At 35.9% G+C, this 14,528-nt stretch overlaps 1 protein-coding gene across 1 annotated transcript in view; it reads right to left on the bottom strand.

The window, feature by feature from the left end:
- Positions 1 to 14,528, bottom strand: part of LOC135216743 (Golgi phosphoprotein 3 homolog sauron-like) — a 55,605-nt gene that overhangs the window by 5,147 nt on the left and 35,930 nt on the right. The window contains exon 5 of the mRNA XM_064252216.1: positions 376 to 513. Within this exon, the coding sequence (XP_064108286.1) occupies positions 376 to 513 (138 nt within the window). The remainder of the gene's footprint in view (positions 1 to 375; positions 514 to 14,528) is intronic.

Raw genomic sequence — 14,528 nt, 5'->3', positions numbered from 1 at the left:
GGGTTACGACGTTCCGAGGTTAAGGCGCTTCTCAATTGTATTCATCAGACATTATTTCCAGGGTTACGACGCCTACAACGCTATCTGGCAAGAAAAGAAATATGACACCAAAAATGCAAAATAATCAATATTTAAAGGTTTTTTTTTTTTTTTTTTTTTATGGAAAATGCAATAAGAATGCAGTTTACAGAGTTTTCAATGCACCCAAGCATTAAAAGTAAGGTTTCCTTAGGATTTTTTTACGATGTTCCGGCTTATGACGCGTCTCAAGAATGGAACCCCCATAGTAACCCGGGGACTGCCTGTAATGTACTGTGTTACAATAAGTAAAAGATGATGAAAGACTTTAAAATCCAGGTTTCTTGCTACTCTTACCTCATAGTCGTCATCAGAGAGTGGAGCAAAGGCATTTTCCAGTACATCTGAAGCATGGGCAAGGTAAATAAGGGATAATACCCTTCGATCCATCCTCTGGGGATCCCCAACCCAACGACTTAATACACTATCTTGTACCTGAAGTGAAAATTATAACTAAACCAAAATGCTACATGTATGACACAACCTTTATGTATGTTTTGTCTTAACACTAAGTTCAAAACTAATATAAAGAAATCTATGTATGCTGATGAACCTTAAACCTAAAGATTAGTACTTGAATTTCCATCCACTCCCCTTAATAACATCAGACTCCACAGGGTAAAAATTTTATAAGGCGAGACCTAGATGATAAAATACTTACAAACCATTTACACTTAATTCAGGGCACTTTTCCTTATACATAATATATTAACTTTCACCAACCTAAAAGCAGATTTAACCCATTCTGAAATAGGCAAACTCATGGATATGAGAAAAGTAATAATTTCTCAAAAGAGAATGCTTGACTTAGAAAAGAAAAGTCTGCAAGCTAAATAGAGTGAAGTGATGGGGGAATACCCAGGCAATCTATCCTTAATAAAACTGAACATCGATTGATCAATTGATTTTACATAAAATCTAGTAAATTTACTAAAGCTTTGGAAATATGATTACAGACAAGCCAAATTTGGTCATGAAACTCGGCCTTACCAATTGGCTATTTCAGTTCTCTATCTCCCCACTGCCGAGACATGATTTGAGGTACTTTCTCCTTTCACTTTAGGAACAGCAATGGAACTTCAGCTCTGAGAAAGTTTTTTTTTTTTTTTTTTTTTTTTTTTTTTTTTTTTTTTTTTTTTTTTTTTTGTTTTTTTTTTTTTTTTTTTTTTTTTTTTTTTTTTTTTTTTTTTTTTTTTTTTTTTTTTTTTTCGGTCGGTCGGTCGGTCGTCCAAAAGCAGTGACATAGACCAGCAACATGAAGTTCCCATAAACACACAATCTTAATCTTCCACCTAACTGGACTTGGGTCATCCAGCAATACAAAAGTACTTACCATACAGACTCCATGCAGGCAACAAGTACTGAATTTCAGTAACAGCTCTCCGGAGGAATTCAAACTTAAAAATGCCATATTCAAGACTACAGTGGTCTGGAATAATATATGACATAAATTTTCCAAAAGGCATGACTCAAATTAAGGCCCATGGCTGTTACTGCAGGAGAATGGGGTTGACCAGAATAAAATTGTGGACTTCTGCGACAGGAGAATAAGTGATTTTAAAAACTTCCTCCAGTTTGTTAGAAGTGCCTAAACCATCAATGCCTTGAGAAAACTCACAGAGCATAATGCTGTCAGCAAAGAAGAACAGGATGATGACCCTTCAATAACCTCAAGAGATTAAAGATAAGGAAATAATCTTGAAAATAAGAGGCATTTGAGTATCATCTGATTACCGAGTTCCCATTCCAACAGCTGAAGTAATGAAGTGCTACATCTTTATGTTTAAATACCCAGAGCCCTCAGAAGTTGTTGACCCTGAACCCTTGGAGGTTGTCGACCCACACCCCTACTAGCCACTAACAGGAATCTCTAAGGCTCCAGGTCCCTCTCTTTTGTTCTAAGCAAATTTGTACTTTACATATACAGAAATACATGGCAAGCTGACATGTTTCCCCCTATTTTACAATACTGTATGTGATGTTGAGTTTTGGGTTTGTATGATTGGACAATTTAATGAAAATGCAGTTGCGATTTAGTATTAGTATTTGGATATTTACAAATGAACTGCCAGAAGTTGACTCGTAAAACATACTCTGAATTGGAGGTTACGTGAATGGCTGCTGATATGCTGATACTATTTTTCTATGATGTTCTATTAGAAGGTGGTTTTAACAACAAAAAAGTTAAGGCGCAATATACTGATGTTGAGAGAGTAATAGTTACTGATATAAATCACTATTTACGGTTGTCCATTACAACATGTTAGGAACAGAGACGAGTGGATCCCAGATTATTAAGAGTGAAAAAGAAACCCACAAAATCACTGTGTAACCTGTTTACTTCTAAGTATTTACATTTAATTTTACTCCACACTCGAGTACTTTCAGGCCCTATCTGTGGCCCATTTTCAAGAGATGTTTGGGTTGTAAGCCTGGGTCAAGGCCCAGCAGTCTTCTCAAAAGACTGCTGGGCCTTGACCCAGGCTGACAACCTACACATCTCTTGAAAATGGGCCACAGATAGGGCCTGAAAGTACTCGAGTGTGGAGTAAAATTAAATGTAAATACTTAGAAGTAAACAGGTTACACAGTGATTTTGTGGGTTTCTTTTTCAATCTTTAGAAGAAAACTGAAAGAAGTTTTTGTTTGCTTTATTAAGAGTATTATTTCAAATGGGTTGGGTCACAAAGATGCCAATAATTGAGCATCTACTGTACTGGCTTTTTTCAATGATATAAGACATAAGAAAGAATGAAAAATAAGGATCTTCTGGCAACCATTCACAAGCTTTTAAGTTATGCTAAGATTACAAATGACAGTAGGTAGGTGTGTCCCCACCACTTGTGATAAAAGAAATTCTCCCCTGTGACAATGACTGATGTATGCCTTTGTCCCTGAAAACACAAGCAACTGACTTTCCCTGGTGTTAAGCTTACATAACAATAATTAAAACAGCAATTTAACTACATAAAAATTACATTGCTTGCTACAAATTTATAATAACTCACCAGAGGAATGAGATTTTTAATGGAGGAAATTTGAAGATGAGAGAGAGAGAGAGAGAGAGAGAGAGAGAGAGAGAGAGAGGAAGGAGAGGAGAGGGGAGGAGAAGAGAGAGAGAAGGTGAGAGAGGACGAGAGAGAGAGAGAGAGTTTAGAGGAGAGAGAGAGAGGGGGGGGGGGGGGGTTAACTAAGAATTCACCCTTTACAGAGCAAGAAAAATAACAACTGAGACACTAGCTACAGCAAGTTTCTCAAGGTATAAGGTAGGCATTATATAAATGGAAAATGAAAAATCAACAGAGTATGACAAACAACTATGCATGGTATTTGTAGACTATGAGAAAGCTTTTCATCCTGTCAAAACTTCAGCAGTAATGAAAGCCCTTCAAAAGCAGGAAATGGATGAATCTTATGTTAGAACACTTGAAGATGCCTATTGGGTAGTACAGCAATCCTAAAACTACATATATAATATAAATTCTACTCAGTGAATCAGGGGAGGAATTACAAAAGATGATGGAAGATTTAAATAGAGAAAGGAGAAATGTAGGACTGAAAATGAATTTGAGTAAAACTAAGATAATGTTCAATGAAAATGCAGAGAACAAATAAGGGTTATGGACGAACCTCTTGAGATTGTTAATGAATAGTATATGTATTTAGGACAGACAGGAAGTGTTTCTCCAGGACATGAAACCGAAATTAAAAGAAGGATAAGCATGGGATGGTGAGATTTTGGCAAACAAAATGAGATTATGAAAAGTAAAATGCCACTTTCTCAAAAAAGAAAAGTACGTATATAATCAGATGGTCCTACCAGTATTAACTTAAGGGGACCGTCTGCTATGGTGGATGACTTATCAACTTGGAAAAATAAAAAATAGTTATTATTTCTTCTATCTATGCAGAAACATGCAGTACATGCTTCCTAGAAGTTTCATCCAATTATTGATACAAATAATGAAGATATAGTGGTTTTTAAATGATGACGTCATCATAACTGCCTCGTCTGTATGACTGAGTTTGACAGGATCGTCTTAGCGTGTTTATTTTTGCATATATACAGCGATTTTTTCAGATTTGTTTCAAAATTCTCATACGTCTGGCAGCGATGAAAGGTAGTGTGAGAGCTCTGGGCAGTTTTAGACGAGACTCGGTCACTCAAGAGAACAACTCAGTTACTCCACAGACGTCAAAGTGGTTGGCATGCACATGCGTTTGTTCACTTGCTGTTTACGTTGTTTTTATAACTTCCTAGTGAACTTATAGCAATGCCATAGTCACCTAAGATCAAGAAGGCTACTAAGCAACTAAGGCTAGCAAAATTAGCAAAGGCCAGGAGTGTGCTGAAAGAAAAACATGAAAATTCATTGTTATCAGCTCCCTCATTGTCTCATGTCACGCCGTCAACATCATTGTCTCGTGTCACGCTTAGGGTATTTATACCACTTTTAGGGGGAGGACCAGAATCCTTGATGTAGAAATCAACAATAAAAGTACAAATAAAGTAATTATAATAATGTTGTTTTGACTTTTCTAAGAAAAAAGCAAAAATTTACATAGCAAATCTTTGGGAACTCATAACTCGAAAACATACTTATTTGCATGTTGGTAGCCATTACTCAGTTATTTATTATCCAATTTTAGAGAGAAAAATACCATTGGAAAGAGGAATAAAAATCCCATAACCCCTTGTGAGCCAATTTTTTCTTGCTTTCTTTCTTTCTTTCTTTTTTACAATTTTTTTGAGTTTCTAGAGAGAAAAAAAAAAAAAAACATCATAAAAAAATAAAAAATAAAAATTCTGTTCTAACGGAATTATTCCGTATATAAAGTAGTTTTTATGGTATGATTTTCAATACAACTGATGTCATGTTAGCGGAGAAATCGCTACGTAAATTTTTTTTAAAAATAATTTTTGCTAATAAAACTAAAAGGTTTTGCTCAAATGACTTGAAATTTTTGTATGATGAAGGTATTATATATATCTAACACATATGGGGAAATTATGTATTTTGAATAATAAAAAAAAAAAAAAATACACAACATAGCAGACGGTACTATGTTGTTATTTTTTTTTTTTATACAAAATACATAATTTCCATGTTTTAGATATATATAATACCTTCATCATACAAAAATTTCAAGTCATTTGAGCAAAAACTTTTAGTTTTATTAGCAAAAATTATTTAAAAAGAAATTTAGGTAGCGATTTCTCCGCTAATATGACATCAGTTGTATTGAAAATCATACCATAAAAACTACTTTATATACGGAATAATTCCGTTAGAACAGAATTTTTATTTTTTATTTTTTTATGATTTTTTTTTCTCTCTAGAAACTCAAAAAAATTGTAAAAAGAAAGAAAGAAAGAAAGCAAGAAAAAATTGGCTCACAAGGGGTTATGGGATTTTTATTCCTCTTTCCAATGGTATTTTTCTCTCTAAAATTGGATAATAAATAACTGAGTAATGGCTACCAACATGCAAATAAGTATGTTTTTGAGTTATGAGTTCCCAAAGATTTGCTATGTAAATTTTTGCTTTTTTCTTAGAAAAGTCAAAACAACATTATTATAATTACTTTATTTGTACTTTTATTGTTGATTTCTACATCAAGGATTCTGGTCCTCCCCCTAAAAGTGGTATAAATACCCTAAGCGTGACACGAGACAATGATGTTGACGGCGTGACATGAGACAATGAGGGAGCTGATAACAATGAATTTTCATGTTTTTCTTTCAGCACACTCCTGGCCTTTGCTAATTTTGCTAGCCTTAGTTGCTTAGTAGCCTTCTTGATCTTAGGTGACTTCGGCATTGCTATAAGTTCACTAGGAAGTTATAAAAACAACGTAAACAGCAAGTAAACAAACGCATGTGCATGCAACCACTTTGATGTCTGTGGAGTAACTGAGTTGTTTTCTTGAGTGACAGTCTCGTCTAAAACTGCCCAGAGCTCTCACACTACCTTTCATCGCTGCCAGACATATGAGAATTTTGAAACAAATCTGAAAAAATCGCTGTATATATGCAAAAATAAACACGCAGACGACATAGTTATGATGACGTCATCATTTAAAAACCGCTATATCTTCATTATTTGTATCAATAATTGGCTGAAACTTCTAGGAAGCATGTACTGCATGTTTCTGCATAGATAGAAATAATAACTCTATTTTTTATTTTTTCAAGTTTATAAGTCATCCGCCATAGCGGACGGCCCCCTTAAGCCTCAGAAACGTGGAGTCTTACTAAAGCCTTAGAACATAAGCTAGTTACAACTCAAAGATATATGGAAACAATAATGATGGGAATAACACTAAGAGAGAAAAAGGGCAACATGGATACGAGAGAAAACTACAGTAAAGGACATTCTAACAAGAAAGAAAAATAAATGGGCATGGGCAGGCCATATGAGAATGTCAGATAACAGATGGACAAAAAGAATAACAGATTGGGTCCCTGGAGATTGCAAATGAAGCAGGGGAAGGGAGAGATGATGATGGACTGACAAGCCGAGAAAATTTTTAAATATAGAATGGCATAGAAAGACCATAACCAGAAGGGAGTGGAGGGACATGTCTGAGGCCTTTGTCCTGCAGTAAAACAATGATGATGATGATATAAATGGAGCCATATTGCTGGAATACAGAGGAGAATCGGCTACACAATAAATCAAGTAAAGGCTCTCTTGTAGCATGAGAATAAATGGAGCCATATTGCTGGAATACAGAGGAGAATCGGCTACACAATAAATCAAGTAAAGGCTCTCTTGTAGCATGAGAATTTCTTTTGAGTGTAATTGAAACCCTTCCGTCATGGAATAAAAAAAAAATCCTTACCTTCTTCACTAATTTGGTTTTCATCACATTGTCTGTAAGTGGATGCGTTGTCATGTCAAAGACGAGAAAATTCTGCTTCTCAGTTGTTAGCACTCCTTTTTCCACCAGATTTTTTGCTAAACGCTCCCGTACATTCCGTAGCTGATAACGTAACTTCAAAGGATTCCACGACTCTCCTAAAAATATATGAAAAAAAAAAACATGAATTGCATAACATTACACTAAAATACGTATGTGTATTAGTACAGCAAAACTAACCTTCACATACAGAACCACTACATATTCCTCACTTGCTTACCTGACAAGTACTCAATCCAGGACTGTACAGTTTCAGGTGGATCTGTCTCCTTCACATGCTTTAAAGCTTCATCAAGCAGCACGTCACCAGTAGGTTGTTCAGACCGTAGTAAAACCTGTCATCAGAAGTAAATCAAATGCTTTCACTTTCTTTTCATATGCTAACGACTTGAAATATGTGTGTGTTAATCATCCAATCAACAACTATGAAAAGGTGTTTAAATTTTACATTTTTACTTTGCTAGCAAAAATGACAGTCACTGTCATAAACATGAAACCTGACAATATATTACTTGAACCTGTGATGTTTCAAGTTGTTACTGAGCTGGATGAAGGATAAAAACAAGAAGTTGACCAAGTGCTTCTGTGTTCTCACACCTCATCCGGGTCAAGTGAACCCTGAGGAAATGTTAATTGATAAAAGCATGTGTTCAACTTTAAATCATTCCTTCAGCTCAGTGTCAATTTGAAACACCGCAGGGTCAAGCTATGTGTAGGTGGGTGGGTAGGGGAAGGGTTAGCAACTTTCTGAACAAGGTTGCAGACTTGGAATTTTATTATGAGGTAACATAAATAACTTTTTTTTTTCTTAAATGTTGCACTTTGAACCTCAGTAAAATGGTAAAAAATGTTTAATTACAAGGTAAGAATACAAAAAGTAAAAACAGTCAGACAGGTAAGAGGGAAACGACCTCAAGAGGTGGATGGAAAGTTAACGGAGAGAAATGTAGCCCAGGCTCAAAGAACAATACGTACAGGGAATCATTGGTAATTTCTGCATTACAAAATGGCACACAATAGGAAGCATTCCAGTGGTCCACTTTGAAGCACTAAAATGGAAAGAGGAAATTCTGAATATATATGAGAATTACACAATATGAAGTTCAATGCTGGAATGAAATATAAAATTTAAGCCATAGGCCTACATTTTATGTTTTAAAGGCATAACAGGATGAAAACCTCACAGTTGCGCAATTGTCATGAGGTGGGAAGTAAGATGGAAGAAAAAGAATATAAATAGTAGAGGTAGAGTTTATGGAATAAAAGGTTGTAGCTAGCGGCCAAAGGGACACTTCAAAGAACCTTCACCCTCTTACGCCGAAGCGGAATAAAAAAAAAATTGTCTCCCGTGTGCCGGAGGTGTTTCAGAGCGAGCGCGGAAGCAGAAAAAATATTTTTTTTTCAAAAAATCACATCGTGCTTAGTTTTCAAGAATAAGAGTTCATTTTTGGCTCCTTTTTTTGTCATTGGCTGAAGTTTAGTATGCAATCATCAGAAATGAAAAAAATTATCATTATCATATATAAATAATGCGATATATGATAGCGTAAAAACGAAATTTCATATATAATTGTATTCGAATCGCGCTGTGCGCAAAACGGTTAAAGGTAACAAGTTACTTTTTTTTTTTTAATGTACACTAAATTGCGATCATTTTGGTATATAACACATTGTAAAACGATCAAAGCAGCGCAGAGAAAATATCACAAAATAATGCATGAATTCGTAACGTGCGGACGTAAACAAATATTTTTTTTCAAAAATTCACCATAAATCTAAATATTGTCCTAGAGACTTCCATTTCTTTCAAATGAAGACAAATGATTGAATATTACTATACTGTAAGAGTATTAGCTTACATTGCAGTTTTTTACCATATCTGACGAGTTAAAGTTAAGACCGAATGTTGGAATTTTTTATATATATAATATACTTTTATATGCAATTATTTCGGAAATAAGAAAAGCTACAACCTTCAAATATTTTTCGTTTTCTTTTATTCTACATGAAATTCGTGCACATTTTTCTTCCTATATAAAACTCTATGAAATGCCTATTATGAAATGGAGCAAATATTCCGAGAATGGGACGTACACATTTCAGAGATTTGTGGCGGAGAATCCGCACGTGGAGGGAAGGAAAGATTTTTTTTTTAAATTCACCATAAATCTAAATATTTTGCTAGAGACTTCGAATTTGTTTCAAGATGAACATAAATGACTGAATATTACTAGACTGTAAGAGTTTTAGCTTACAATTGCGTTTTTCGACCATTTCGGTAGAGTCAAAGTTGATCCGAACGTGGTTTTTTCTATTTATCATGATTTATATGCAAATATTTCAAAAATGAGAAAAGCTACAACCTTCAATTATTTTTAGTTGTATTCTAAATGAAATTGCGCACATTTTCATATATAAAACTTTATGTAACGGCTAATTTAAAATGGTGCAAACATTACCACAATCGCACATATGATTTTTTTCGGAAGAGTTACCGCGCGGACGTAAAGAAAATGTTATTTTTTTCATAAATTCACCATAAATCGAAATATTCTGCTAGAGACTTCCGATTTGTTGCAAAATGAAGGTAAATGCTTGAATATTACTAAAATATAGGTGTTTTAGCTTACAATTGCGTTTTTCGACCATTTCGGTAGAGTCAAAGTTGACCAAAGGTTGAAATTTTGGCAATTATCGTTATTTATATGAAAATATCTCAAAACTGATAAAAACTACAACCATGGGTTGTTTTTAGTTGTATTGTGCATGAAATTGCGCACATTTCCATATATAAAACTTTATATAACGGCTAATTTTAAAATGGTGTAAACATTACCACAATCGCATGTATGATTTTTTTCGGAAGTTACCGCGCGGACGTAAGGAAAATTTTTTTTCATAAATTCACCATAAATCGAAATATTGTGCTAGAGACTTCCAATTAGTTGCAAAATTAAGGTTAATGATTGAATATTACTAAAATATAAGAGTTTTAGCTTACAATTGCGTTTTTCGACCATTTCGGTAGAGTCAAAGTTGACCGAAGGTTGAAATTTTGGCAATTATCGTTTCTTATTTATATAGAAAATATCTCAAAACTGATAAAAGCTACAATCATGAGTATTTTATTGTTGTATTCTACATAAAAATGTGCACATTTTCATATATAATACTTCAAGTAACGGCTAATTTACAATGGTAAAAAATTATGTCAAAGTGACGAAATAATTTCAGAGATGTGTCACAGATACTTTTTAGTGCGGCAAGAAAGAAATTCGCGCTTGCGCAACGATTGTAAACAAAACAGCATCTTGATCCGTGAACTCCCAGCATCCCCCAAGGCGCGTGATTCAAAAGTTTTAGGCTGGTAGGCCTATAAGTATTTTTCCGCGAATTTTATAAAAAACTTTTGTAAGTCGACGTAAAATACGTCCAGTCGGCATACGGGAGACAAAAAATGTCGACGTAAAATACGTCCAGTCGGCGTAAGAGGGTTAAGTAATGCCTACAGTTCACCGTGTGGGAAACACTGGCGGGAGTACCACCCTCCTAGATTAAACGCAGGCGTGCACTGGACAGCTCATTATGTACATATGAAAAACGTACATATGAAAAGTGGCCAAGAGATGCCATGTTCTAAGGCTAGAAAAGGACTGATATCCATGTGATGTGAAGGGAAGATGAGGAGGGATAAGTATTAGATAAGAAGACCTGACCAGACAAAATTTTAGGGAAGAATTATGCAGGTTAACTAACAGAGGAGATAACTCAGATGTAACTAAATATGTTGAACTAAGATAATGAGTAACTAAATATGTTGAACTAAGATAATGATCAAATCAATTTAAAACGCAATCACAGATTAAAGCGTAATGGTTCCAGCAAATGACTGGACAGGTATTTTAAATGGTCTGTAGGGACACCTTTGTCCATCATGCCCTCATACTTGCTCTACATAGAACACCTCCCAATGGAGATAAAAGTGTCAGCACAAAATAACTTGAAACAATGATAGTGGCCAAAGAAGTGCAGCACTACTACAAAAATAATATCTACCAGAAATCCCTCAAGAAAATAACTTAATAAGAGTTTTCCCTACAACTGAAGAAGAAAAAGTAAACCATATAATTTAATAAACGAACATGAAGACCAACCAGCCAGCTGCTCCTCAAGAACAACCCAGGATCCCCAAGATACCTCTGAAGAAAGAGTTCATGTATGAGTTTACATACCCAATGGAAGGATACCACCACACACATAACAGCTGACTTCTATCAATATGTCAAGGCATCTCTCCTGCCACCTTCATGAGAACTAAACTATCTTCAATGATTTCCAGCATTCAGAACTATCTTCAATGATTTCCAGCAAATTTACAATGAAAGCCCAACAGGAAATAATATGCAGAATAAAAATTACAACCCAAATACCATATTGCCAAGAGCTGCACCTTGTAAAGGCACAAAAAACAAAAAAATAATGGGAAAAGAAAAAGCCCAGCATCAACATGGTAAAAGAAACAAAAATCAAGTCAGTACCAAAATTGTCACCAAAAAGAAAACCAACACCAGAGGTCTCCCCTTTATGTAAGAAATGTCATATATACCCCAGTGGGAAAGGGAAACACACCAGCATCCTCTTCCCTCCATCCAATCCCTTTAATACAACAATAAGAAAATCATGCTGCTGATCTGAATTCAGCGGACCACTAACTGCAATAATAATATGCATACCAGGTTCTTGCAATCTTGCACTTTTCATTAACAACAGCTAGGCAGTTCCTAATCTAGCAGTCATATATTCAATAAGTTCCTATTCTTTTTTATATGCTGCATATGTTACTAAGGTGCTACTGTTGTACCAATCTTAGCAGTAACATATTAGTATTTACAAAAAAAAAAAATAAAAATAAAAAAAAATAAATAAATAAATAAATAAAAAAAATTGTCAATGGGGAGTTTAAGCACTCAAGAAAGTTATGTTTAAATTCACAGGCTTGTAAACTCCAGTGGCTCTAACTGGGAATAAAGGTGAACATTTTTTTTTTTTAAGTACAGAACTAGAGTACGTATTGTAAATGATTGTTTACTCATGTCTTTAATAAAATTAATTTAATTTGTGGGGTCGCTTGCAACATCCTTACTGCAATGAGCATAGCTACCAAGTCTTCATGCAAGGTGAAAGGAAATCCACCACTTAAGTGGCTAGACTTGGGGAGGGCTTGAAGGGCCTCCAAGTAGATTCTGGCTCCTTAATTATGCAAATAAGCACTTTTAATACTGTCCGATAAGAAACCATACACTATCTAATTACCCTAAAATAAACAGAACAGTTCCTTTGTACGATAACATCGAGGTAAAACAGACAGAAAAGTTGCTCTGTACAAAACAAGCATAGATCTGTCCCCTCCCAAATCTGTATCATGCCGATGCATTTTTACTTATGTCTTGAAGACATTATGCAACTTCTGCATGCTTTCCAGTCCCATTGCATATCCAGTAGTTACCTAGCTATAGTTTCTACAACCGCCGGCAGCTAGCATTTTTGAAATTCGCGGTAGAGCTAGTTTGTTTTGGTCAGGTGATACCCCCGCCCATTATCGGGGGAGTGGGGTACCAGCACCGTACAAAAATCAGTTGTTTATGCCCTATTATCCATGTGAGGGAAGGAGGGCGGGCTTTGATCATGTAACTACTTGGTAAGTATACATAAACTCTTATTTTATCATAAAAATGTCACTTACCAAGTTGTTACACAGCTGAATCCCACATTGTAGGAAGCGAGATCCATGGATATGCACAAATCTTTTAAAATTTAATAAATATAAATATAATATATACTTAGTGCTAGCATCTATGCAAATGCTTGTTGGTTCCTTACCTGTTAAGAGAGCTGAACAGTTGATTGCTGCCTCTGAAAGTCGCTCGTCTTAACTCATAGGAACGTGGTGGTATAGCCATGGCTTGTCCTCTAAAAAGTGGGACCCATGCAGCTAAGAAATGTCCGTGGCTGGCATGGTCAACCAAAGGATGCCCTTGCCCAGGGCACAGTGCCATATAACATGTTACCAGAGCAAAAACATATCACCTTCACCATAACCAAAATATTCATACCCGACTATACACTTGACTGGAGGGTACTCCTAGTACATCCATAGTACCTCCAGGCTCCCCTAAAATCTCAACAGACTTATTCAAGGCAAAGAGATAGGCTAGGAAGGTATGACTTCCTACACACCCTTACCCAATACTGTGCCAGCCGCTAAATATGGTCCCAGGGTACTGCAATTTTCATAGACTGTTTCAATATCACGCAAGTAATGCGAGGCAAACACTGATTTACATTTCCAATACGTTGCTTGTATAATCGAGTCCAAAGAGAGATTGTGTTTAAACAAGACGGAGGTTGCCACTGCTCTCACCTCTTGAGTTTTCACTTTAAGTTACTAAGATCAATTTTTTTCTTTCTTTTCAATTATGATTGAGCATCTACAATTACACTATGTAAGAAGAACCCAAGGCGTTTTTAGACATCGGGCACGCAGGATTCCTTACTAAACACCATAAATGATCGGACGGGCCCCTAATTTTCTCTGTCCTTTGTAAATAACATTTCAAGAGCTCTGACCAGACAGAGTAACCTCTCTTCTTCTTCCGGTCCTACTAAGTCCGTGCGTGAGGTTTTTGATACTGAAAGAATGGGCCCACGGTTTGGACGGACCCCCCCGGAAATCTTGTTTTTGCTAAAAACCCCAAGGTTATTGAGCAAACTAGACATTACCCCTGTGCAAATCCTATTCTCTTGTCCATGGCATTTAATTCACTCACCCTTTTAGCTGTAGACAGGGCTAGTAAGGAATAGGGTCTTTCTCGTCAAATCTCTCAATGATGCTCTTTGCAACGGCTCACACGGAGTTTCCGACAGCCACTAAGTACTACATCTAGGTTCCAAGATTATATCTTCGAACCTTTGGGTTTTTCTATATCAAAGGATTTAATGAGATCTACAAGATCTCTATTTGTCGATACTTCCAATCCTCTGTGCTTGAAAACAGACCCCAACATTGCCTAATAACCTTTGATAGTCGCAGTAGACAGATTCCTATCTGTTCTCAGATATAATAGAAAATCTGCTATTTCTGTTTAGAAGAAACATTATGTTCTTTACACCAGGCTCTAAACAGAGTCCACTTTGCCTGGTAGACTTTACTTGAGGATTCCCTTCTGCACTGACCGATAGCTCTCGCCGCTTGTCTTGAAAACCCCTTCCCTCGTAAGAGTTGTCAGACAGTCTGTAAGCGGTTAGGGACAGAGTGGATAGTCCTTGATGGAACCTTCTGAAGTGGGGTTGTCTGAGTAGATCTGTTCTCTGAGGAAGTAACCTTGGCCAATCCACCAGTAGGTCTAAAAAATCTGGGAACCATTCCTGCGCTGGCCAGAATGGAGCAATGAGAGTCATCGAAACATCGTGATGTGTTCCGAATTTGTTGACGACTTCTCTCACCATCTTGAATGGAGGAAAGGCTT

The sequence above is a fragment of the Macrobrachium nipponense genome, chromosome 6, assembly GCF_015104395.2.
Source record: "Macrobrachium nipponense isolate FS-2020 chromosome 6, ASM1510439v2, whole genome shotgun sequence".
Lineage (NCBI taxonomy): Eukaryota > Metazoa > Arthropoda > Malacostraca > Decapoda > Palaemonidae > Macrobrachium > Macrobrachium nipponense.
This window is presented reverse-complemented; position numbering and strand designations above follow the sequence as displayed.